The 10,126-nt window shown below is 57.1% G+C and overlaps 1 protein-coding gene across 1 annotated transcript; it reads right to left on the bottom strand.

Moving 5' to 3' along the window:
• Positions 1 to 92: 92 nt before the first annotated feature.
• On the bottom strand, positions 93 to 6,409 carry CHADL (chondroadherin like). Its single transcript, XM_079936869.1, has 5 exons — positions 5,966 to 6,409; positions 4,294 to 4,462; positions 2,034 to 3,728; positions 1,340 to 1,506; positions 93 to 688 (listed from the first exon to the last, which is right to left on the bottom strand). The coding sequence occupies exons 1-5, from the start codon at positions 6,106 to 6,108 to the stop codon at positions 439 to 441; spliced, it is 2,424 nt and encodes an 807-aa protein (XP_079792995.1). The 5' UTR covers positions 6,109 to 6,409; the 3' UTR covers positions 93 to 438.
• Positions 6,410 to 10,126: the final 3,717 nt, after the last annotated feature.

The raw sequence follows: 10,126 nt of genomic DNA, 5'->3' as shown, positions 1-10,126 counted from the left end.
GATTTTGCTACAACTGAGCGTTCCAGTGTGAATGGGTTTGTCCGGACAGCAAATGTAATGTCAAGGGGGTGATGGAGTCCGACCCGTGGCACCAACCACACACCTGCACTCCTGCTCTTCCCGCCCCAGGGATGAGCGAGGCCCCCGAGATCAGGTGGGGACAGGCTGAATCAATGGCAATCCAGCAGTAACAGTCACTGTGGGGTTCTCATGGATACCCAGGGTCCTGGGATGCTGCAGCTTAATCGGAAAGGCCATTGTCCCGTGGGATGAAACAGTCATTTCCTTACAAACCCACTCTGGGCTTAGCCCAGAGGTGGAGGAGGTAAGGAGAGGGGGATAGACATTTTTTAACGGAAGCAACAGGGTCATTACCCAGATCTAGAAGCTCACGAAATTGGGACCAAGACAAGTCAGATCCCTGCTACCCCAGGGGCTTTAAAACCTGACCCACCCAGCGAGGCCTCCCTGCACCTGCCCCCAACCAACCTTGTTCGCTCCCTGCCATCTTCCCTTCATGGGGGTCCTCTGGGCACTAGGCCTGGGGGCCGGCGTCCGCTTGGCCTTCCCGGCAGCCCAGCCCGGGCAGGCTTCAAAGACAGCAGCTGCAGCCTTCACACTCTGGCCACGGGCACTGGGAGGGGCGGCACAGGTGGCCCCCACGTGCAGGTTCAGCCCAGTGAGCCACCTGAGGAGAAAAGGGGGTTCGGGGAAGCCACTGTGCTGAGCTTTCCTGAGGAGAGCGAAGAGGTCCTCAGTGATGCGGGGGCAGTGGGACTCGGCCACTCACCAATTTTGTGACCCTGAGCAAGTCATTTCAACCTTCAATCCCCTCCCTGTAACAGGGGGCCAGTAATAAACAGTTCCAGAGGGCTGAAGACCCACACGCTGTTCAATCTAGATAAGGATCTAATTTAATGTAATTCTTACGACCGCCACCAGGAGGTGGATGCAATCGCTATCATCCCCTTTCCAGATGAGGGGCCAGCACAGAGAGGACACATGGCTCACAGGTAGATGGTCAGTCACAGAGGTGGATTTGAGCCCAGGTCACCAGACTCCACGGTTCTTGTTGCTTTCTTAGGCAGTGACGTAAAGTGCTCTCACACATTTACTAGGTCCCACCCCACTAGGCTGGGCAGATTTCATTCCCACTTTATAGATGAGGGAACAGGGGCTCAGAGAAGCCCACCCAAGCCCCGTGGATGTCTGGCTCCCCCAGGAAGGGTAGCTGGCCCTGGAAGGATCCTCGCCCGCCAGAGGTGCTCAGATGGCACCAGGGCTTGACTGAGAGCAGCTGCTGGGTCCCCAGCTGGGGCATTCAGTTGGGGGTGCTTACCTGTGAAGTGGGAGCAGCTGGCAGTCACAGTGGAAGGGATTGCCACTAAGGTCGATGAGCTCAAGCTGGCTGAGACCAGGCAGGGCGGGCAGGGCCTGCAGCTGATTCTTTTGCAGATGTAGGCTCTGGAGCCGAGGCCCCAGGCCCAAGAAGGCCCCCGGAGAAATCTGCAAGAAGGCGCCAGGCCCTGGTGTGAGCTCCTGCCAGGCCTGTCCCACCCCCAGGCCTGGGAGGGAGCCTCATGCTCCCCGTGCAGAAGGGGAGTAGAGAGCCCAAGATGGGCAGGAAGGGCAGTGCTGGGGTGGAAACCCAGGTTTTGCCAAAGCACGTGCCCTTTGCAAGTCACACAGACCCCCAGTCCATGGTTCTTTCTGCTATGCCTGGACCCCCGCATATTGGCAAAGCTCTGCCCACATAGTGTGCAACAGTAGGTAACCCCACGGATCCACGTTCCGCCCTCCTCCAGGCCTCGGCAGTGCCCTCCCTGTCAAGCCCCTCCGTGTGGCACAGCGTTCCTCCTGGTCTGTGGCCCACACCTGAGCTCCCTGGGGCAGGCGCAGGGTCGGGCTCATCTCAGGGACCCCACGCCCAGCCTCGGGCCTGGCACTGCAGGGGCGGCAGTGTTGGTTGAGTGAACGCAAGCTGCGTAGACCCTCGTGCTGCCTCCCCTCACCCCTGTTCCCCCTGTGCCCACCTGCTCCAGGCCACTGCTGTTCAGGAAAAGGTGTTGCAGCGAGCGGCCCACGGGCCAGAAGGCCCCATCTTGCAGGGCCCTGAGCGGGTTCCCCGAGAGTTGCAGCTCCAGGAGGGCAGGCAGCCCCTCCAGGGCCGCAGTGGGCACCTCTCGCAGCTGGTTCCTGTCCAGGTGCAGCTTCTCCAGCTCCTGAGCGGGGCCCAGTGCCCCGGGGGACACTTGGGTGATGCGGTTCCCACTCAGGTAGAGCCAGCGCAAGGCCCGCATGCCTGCCAGATCCCCCAGTGCCAGGCGGTCCAGAGCGTTTTCCTGCAAGTGCAGGGAGAAGAGGCTGGGCAGGGCGCGCAGGGCGGCCCCTGGCACCTGCAGGAAGCGGTTGCGCTCCAGGTACAGGTAGCCCAGGCAGGGCGCCCCTTCGAGGGAGGCAGCGCTGAGGCTGGAGAGCGAGTTGTCCGAGAGGTAGAGGTAGAGCAGTCTGCCCAGCCCCGCCAGGGCGCCTGCTTCCAGCTCTGTGATGCCGCAGTGCTGCAGGTGCAGCGACACCAGCTGGCCCAGGCCCGGGAAGGCCTCTCGGGGCACCAAGGGGAAGTGGTTCTGCCTCAGGTCCAGGAGCTGGGTGTCGTTGGGGAAGCCGCGGGGCACGACCTGCAGGCCGCGGTCCTCACAGCTGCTGTGCCGGGACTCAGGGGCGCACACGCAGGCGCGAGGGCAGGGCCTGGCCGCCCCAGCCTTCTCCTTGGAGGTGCCGTCAGGGACACGGGGCCGCGCGGCCGCCACCTCCTCCTCTTCCTCCTCCGCCCCGGCTCCGGGGCAGCGCAGGTCCGAGGGCCGCAGGGCGTCCAGGGCCTCACCGCGCAGGCGCCGCGGCTCCCCGCACGCGCCGTCCGAGCGCACGCGCGCACGCGCCAACCACTGGAGCAGGGGCCGAGCCCGGCAGTCGCACCGCAGTGGGTTCCCCTGCAGCCGCAGCCGGCGCAGCTGACCCGGGCCCTGCAGCGGCTGCAGGGCATCCAGCTGGTTCCCACGGAGGTCCAGGGTGTGCAGGCGGGGGCAGTGGGCAAAGGCCCTGGGGTCCAGGGCCTGCAGGGCCCCGTGGTCCAGCCTCAACTCCCGCAGGCCGGGCAGCACCAGCCCGTCCTCCTCGCCCGTGTAGGTGAAGGGGTTGTGGCCCAGCTCGAGGCGGGCCAGGCCGCGGGCCTGGGACAAGGTCGCCCCGGGCAGGGACTGCAGCTCATTGTGGTGCAGGCTGAGGCGGCGCAGGGCGGGCAGGCCGGCCAGGGCCTCGGGGGCCAGCACGCTGAGCGCGTTGTGGGACAGCTGCAGCCAGCGGGCGCGCACCAGCCCCTGGAAGGCCATGGCGGGCAGGTAGACGAGGGCGTTGTGGGCCAGATTCAGCGTGGCCAGCGCGCCCAGCGCCCCGAACGTCCCCGGCCGCAGCTCCTCCAGCAGGTTCCCCTCCAGCTCCAGCCGCCGCAGCGAGCCTAGCCCGTCCAGCGCCTCCTGGGGCAGCGCGTTCAGGCGGTTGGAGGCCAGGTTGAGGAGGAGCAGGCGGCCCAGGCCTCGGAAGGCACCCTCGGCCACCAGCTCCACCTGGCAGTGCCGCAGGTCCAGGTGTGTCAGGTAAGGCAGGTCCCGGAAGGCAGCTGGGGGGATCAGCTTCAGCATGTTGCCCTGGAGGTCCAGCCGCTGGGTCAGCTGAGCAGGGAGAGGTAGGGGAGGCTGAGCGGCACCAGGACCACGGCCTGTGCCCCTTGCTTACCCTGGCCTTTGCACGTGCTGTTCCCTCACCTGGAACACTCTCTTCCCCCTCACGTTTCCTTCATTCTCTTCATCCTGCTCCCTGACACCTCCTCCTGGAAGCCTTCCTCCCCAGCCGCCTGGGTATCCCCTAGTCTAGCACTTTTCACATTGAATTGTCACTGCCCCTTTACTTTCACTCTTTTCCTCTAGCTCTTGACTCCATAGGACAGAGACCATACCTTAGTCCAGTATATCCCCAGTTCTCTGCCACAGGGCCTGTAATTAACTCAATGCTGTATCTATATAGGTCACCTAACTTGTTCCAATTGCATAGCATTTTAAATAGACTGTCTCCCTGTTGTTGGTTATTATCATTCCCATTTTACAGATGTGAAGACTGAGGCTCAGAGAGGAAAAGTGACTTGCCAAGGCCTCCCAGCCCGGCAATGGCAGATCCACTGGTGCCAGCCCGGGCTCCTCCTGCTGTCCCCCCCCACCAACCCCATCTTGTCCTGCTGACCTCAGGGATGGCATTCGGCACCTCGGTGAGGTTCTGGTGCCGGCAGGCCACATGCCGCCTGGAATTGTCGCAGACGCAGGTCTGTGGGCAGCGCTGGGCAGCTGCATGCCAGGTTGGCCCCAGTGGCAGCAGCAGAGGAAGCAGCAGCACCACGGAGACACTCTGGGGCCTGGCAGAGAGAAGAAGGGTCAGGTGTTCACAGAAGCAAGGGTCCCACACTGTCCACTCACTGAGCCCCAGCTCTTGTCCCAGAGCCCCTCAGATGTCTTCCTCCTTTGGCCCCAGGGAAGCTGTCATTACCCTGAGCCTCCAACCCCTCCCCAGAGCATAGATTGCATTGTTATCCCTGTTTTATACCAGAGGAAACAGGCTCAGAAAGGCAACCTAGCAAGTCCCTTTGATTGTCTGCCAGTGGCTCAGTGAGGCCTTTCCGAATGCAGTTCAGAGGTGTGCCCAGGCTGTGCAGAAGCCCCCGGGTCCAGGGGAAGTTGTGTCCTCCTAGGGTGAGGTTGGCGGTGGAGAGAGAATCAGCCGTTCCTCAGACGGAAGTGGCATCAGCACCATGGTGGCAGGGAGCGTAATGGCACCCACCTCGAGAAGACAACCTGGCAGCCGGAGGGGAGGACCCAGGGCTGGCACAACTTGGGAGACCAGGTGTCGTGGGATCCGAAAGCCCTGAGGAGCCTTAATGGCTGGTCAGAGCCACTCTGACAGGCAAGCAAGGGGCTCCGACTTCTCTCTTGTTTATTCGTCTGTTGTCCTCTCTTCATCTTAGTGCCACCCCGCTGGCCTGGCCTGGGATGGGGGGAACTGCGGGTATGGCCTTGGGGCTGTGCTTTGGGCAAGGTCTGTCCACTTTCCTGTCTGTCCATCCACTCCCCGTCTACCCAATACCCAGCTGGACCCCTTTACCTCACAACTACCGCCTGCCTCTCCACAGGGAGGGCCGCGCCACGGTGGCACTCCTGGCTTCCCCACTTCCGCTCACCACCAACCAAAGGGAACTTTCCAAGATACAGATGGGCCCTGACACCCCTGGCTGAAATCCCTCCAGCCTCTCCTCACTGCCTTTGCTGGGAAATCCTGACTCCTGATTCCCCAACTGGTACCCGCTCAGACCCTTCAGTGTCACCCCGGGCTCCCCCACCATCAGCACGCAAAGCAGCTCCCTCCTCTCTGCCTCACCAGCTTTTCCCTCTGTCCTCAGCTCTCTGAGCAACCCTTCCTGATCCCTGGGCTGACTCCCACCCTGAGCCTCCCGTGTTCCACTCACTGGGTTGGCTGTCACCATGCGGTTTTCAGTTTCCTTGGGGTCCCAGGGTCCAGCCCGGCCTTGGGGCTGGTGGCATCCTGTAGAGCTGTAGTGAGGCTGAGGCTCAGGGCAGGTCGGGGGTGTGGGGACAGATCCCTGAGGGACAAGCGTCCAGGCCTCAGGCCTGCCTAGCGCTCAGACAGGCTCCTGGAGGACTAGCCCAGGGGAGCTCCTGGGAGCGGCCACGTTCACCGTCTTCCTCGGAACCCATTTCGGAGAGACCCTTGGAGAATCTCTGCCCCGGGAGATCCCAGAGCCCCTGTCCCCCAGCCCCTGAGAGGCCCAGAGAGGGGCAGGGGTTTGCCTGGAGGCACTCAGCTTCTCTAACCCACCTTGCCACCGCAGGGCCCAAAGACTCACCCCGCCATGCCGATCGCACGGCCAGTCCAGCCTGGAAATGCAGCACAGGGGAAGGCTGGCAACGGTCCCTGCCTGGACGCCAGCGGGAGCCCCCCTCCCAGCCCGCAGACCTGGCAGCGGGGACAGGGCTGAATGGGAGGCATTGTGAGGTGAGTGAGGGGCGGGCATGGCAGGAGCAGCGGCTGAAGTTGCAGGGCTTCTTGCTCAGAATCCTGGCCCAGGCCTGAGACCCGAGTCCCTGGACCGGCCGAGCAGGGAGGGGCCTCAAGGGGCTGGCCAGTGGGTCCCAGACCTAGGCTTCCTCCGGCTGTGTCCCTGGGCAGGGCTGCACCTCACCGAGCCTCAGTTTCCTACTCTGTGAAAAGACAGAGTATCAGTAACTAGCTCATAGGGTTGCTCTGGGGGTTAAGGTAGGCACCTGGCACATAGTAGGTGCTCAAGAACAGTTAACTCTGCCCTGTTTGTGCTTATAATACATTTGCATACATCGTTTAGCACTGTACATAAATTATTCTGTAAATCTGTTTTTTTTTCACTCAACATCAGGGAACTATCTAAATTGATTCTTCTTAGTTATATTCATTCATTTTGACTTGTATAGTATTCCACTGTATAAGTGTATCAACTTATTCATTAATCTTGGACGTTTAGGTTGCGTCCAATTTTGTTATTACAGTGTTGCAAAGAATACCTAAATACTTATCTTCCTGGGGACATGTGCATTTTTTAAAAAAATGAAATAGTTCATCTAGACCATAGCAAACATTTAAAACCTTTATGTATGCTATGATTTTTCAGATCCTATGATACTTTAGATCTGTGTTTCTGGTGGAAATGCAGCTTTCATTACTGTTTTTTGGCTTTAAAAACAACAAACAAACAAGAAATAGTGTCACACCACACACAGACTTTTTATTAACATTTATTTGGCTGCGCCGGGTCCTAGTTTCGGCATGTGGGATCTAGTTCCCTGACCAGGGATCAAACCTAGGCCCCCTGTATTGGGAACGCGGAGTCTTAATCACTGGACCACCAGGGAAGTCCTCACACACAGACTTCTGCATGTGCTTTATTTCGCTCAGCAAATTCTATCAACAGTATTGCACAGTGTGCATCCTTTTTTTTACCCCCCATATTTGTTTATTTATTTGGCTGTGTCGGGTCTTTGTTGCGGCACACGGGATCTTCGTTGCAGCACGTGGTCTTCTGTCTAGTTGCGGCCCGCGAGTGCTCAGTAGTTGCGGCATGCGGGCTTAGTTGCCCCGAGGCATGTGGGATCTTAGTTCCCTGACCAGGGATCGAACCCTGCGTCCCCTGCATTGGAAGGTGGATTCTTAACCACTGGACCACCAGGGAAGTCCCCAGTGTTTATCCTTTTATGTCTGGCTTTTTTTTTTTTTTTGGCTTTGTTGGGTCTTCGTTGCTGTGCACGGGCTTTCTCTAGTTGCAGCGAGCGGGGGCTACTCTTCGTTGCGGTGCACAGGCTTCTCATTGTGGTGGCTTCTCTTGTTGTGGAGCATGGGCTCTAGGTGTGCGGACTTCAGTAGTTGTGGCATGTGGGTGCTAGAGCGCAGGCTCAGTAGTTGTGGCGCACTGGCTTAGTTGCTCCACGGCACATGGGATCTTCCCGGACCAGGGCTTGAACCCGTGTCCCCTGCATTGGCAGGCGGATTCTTAACCACTGTGCCACCAGGGAAGCCCTGTCTGGCTTTTTTTAATCAGTATTATTTTAGTGAGATTCACCTATGGTGCATATTGTAAAAATTCGTTCATTTTTATATAGTAATTCCAGCATTCCCTTCTATAAATATTCCACAACAGCGGCATGGGACAGAGGCAGGAGCGCAATCTGCCCCAGACGCAGGTAATAAGGAGGTGTAGTCTCATTCTCTCTCCTCCCTTTCTACCCAGAGGCAACCACTTTCATGAAGTAGTATAATTTTACGATATAGGGCATTAATTTTTTTAAATGTATCAAACAGTGCATATTATTTTGCAAACTTGTTTCTTTCACTCAGCAGTGTTTTTTGAAGATTTACTCAGTGGATGCAGGTAGCTTCTGCATCCGGTTTACTCACTGTAACTGCTACATGAGATCTCACTGCATGCACGTGCCATCATCTAACTATTCTACTTACGGACATTTGGTTATTTCTTAATTTCCTGGTGTCCCTCATCAGGCTGCTGTTGTACATGTCTCCTTGTGTACACATACAAGTTTCTCTCAAGTAGATCCTTAGAAATGGAATTTGGGGTCACGGGCTACGTGCATTTTCAGCTTTCTCAGTACCTGCCAAATTGCTGTCTATAGTGTCTTTTAGTAGTTTGACATCCCTCCAGCAACGTGTAAGACGTGCCAGATTCACCTCTTTCCTGGTGTCACCTCTTTTAATCGTATTTGCCAGTCTGGTCTGAAATGGTATTATCTGTGGTTGTATTTCACATTTCCTTATTTTCCAGTAAAGTTGAACATAATTCCTTTTATTTTTTTAATTAATTAATTAATTTTTGGCTGTGTTGGGTCTTCGTTGCTGTGCACGGGCTACCTCTAGTTGCGGCGAGCGGCAGCTACTCTTTATTGCGGTGCACGGGCTTCTCATTGTGGTGGCTTCTCTTGTCATGGACCACGGGCTCTAGGCGCGCGGGCTTCAGTAGTTGTGGCACGTGGGCTCAGTAGTCGTGACTCGCAGGCTCTAGAGCGCAGGCTCAGTAGTTGTGGCACACGGGCTTAGTTGCTCCGCGGCATGCGGGATCTTCCCGGGCCAGGGCTCGAACCCGTGTCCCTTGCATTGGCAGGTAGATTCTTAACCATTGTGCCACCAGGGAAGCCCGAACATAATTTCTTTTTGCTCTTCAGGTTTCCTCTTCTGTGAACTGCCTGTTTATACCCTTTGCCCAGTTTTCAACTGGATGTATATTCTCAACATGAATCCTTGTTATATATGTCACAATGTCTTTCTACTCTCTCACCTTGTCGTTAACTTTTACAGTATTTTTGGTCATTGTTTTTCACTTTTTATTTTGAAATAGGCAAGTTTTCTTATGGCTTGTGCTTTTTGTGTCAAGAAATGCTCTCCTGTGTTTAATTTTCCTTTAAAAAATATGGCTCCTTAGGCAAACAGATTTAGATCACTTAGAATCTTGGTGCACGACGGTGGCCTAACTGTGCTTCCACCCCGTCCTGTCCCCTGCCCTCCCCAGACTAACTCCTATCGTGAAAGCTGGGTTTGTCACACGCATACACATGCCCACACGTTCCATTTACTGGCTTTTGAACTAAGGGCGTTAGACAGATTTTCTTCACTCGACGTCACTACTGATCCATCCACGGCGTGCACGGTGCGTGCCGAGCCGCAGTGGATGCACTGTCACTGCTGTGTAACGTTGCATTGTGCGGCTTGGCTCCTGATCCATTTTCCTGATGGCCTGTGGGTCACTTCTAGGTTCCTGCCATCAAACAGTGCTGCTAGGAGTGCCTTCTGCCATGCTTCCTGGGGGTTTTCCAGTCTGAGCTTTTAGAATGGAGTTGATAAGTTTGTGAGCTCCTGGCCCATAGCTGAGCTCCTTTTAGTGGGAATAGCCTGGTGCTGAGCAGGCCTTCCTATGTGGGGGTCACAGGCTGCCCAGGCAAAGGCATCTGTGATCTTGCAGACCCCAAATCACGGTGCTCAGGGACCTGGAGCCTGTGTAATCTTAGGGTTGGCGTTTGAGTCTGGGGGGAAATTTCCTTTCTCAGTAAGCAGCAAGTAGAGGCCCCCAGGCCCTTCCCTGCACCTGGAGCTGCTCTGAAGGGCTGAGCAGGGGCGGGGCACCCTCCTCAGTCCCTGGGTCCCAGGAATCAGGCACTGCCGACCTGTTGTGAGGTTAAGGAAACGAGATCTGTGCTGCTTCTCTCAGTCTGATCTGAAGCTTGGACCCGCATTAGCTAGGAAGGAACAAGGGCCAGCCCCGGGTGGCCTGGAGGGAAGGAACACCCAGGCCAGAAAACCTTGGACAGACCCCTATTCGGCTCCAAGCTGCAGTTTCTCCGTCTCTCAGATATCACCTGTGAAAAGTCCTGTTTGAACCTCAAGACTCAGCTCTCGCACCCGACACTCTTGAAGGCTTCTCTGACCTCACTGCCCACAGTCCCCACTCTGGACCACACATGGTCTCCTGCAC

This window comes from Stenella coeruleoalba (assembly GCF_951394435.1).
Source record: "Stenella coeruleoalba genome assembly, chromosome: 11".
Taxonomy (NCBI): domain Eukaryota; kingdom Metazoa; phylum Chordata; class Mammalia; order Artiodactyla; family Delphinidae; genus Stenella; species Stenella coeruleoalba.
This window is presented reverse-complemented; position numbering and strand designations above follow the sequence as displayed.

What these genes read in the sequence shown, in the direction of transcription:
- CHADL (XM_079936869.1), bottom strand. Translation starts at nt 6,108, where the DNA reads ATGCCTCCCATTCAGCCCTGTCCCCGCTGCCAGGTCTGCGGGCTGGGA. An exon ending in TGCCGAATGCCATCCCTGAG is followed by an intron (nt 3,729 to 4,293) that starts GTCAGCAGGACA and finishes CTCCCTGCTCAG; the next exon opens with CTGACCCAGCGGCTGGACCT. An exon ending in CAGCTGCTCCCACTTCACAG is followed by an intron (nt 689 to 1,339) that starts GTAAGCACCCCC and finishes TTTTCTCCTCAG; the next exon opens with GTGGCTCACTGGGCTGAACC.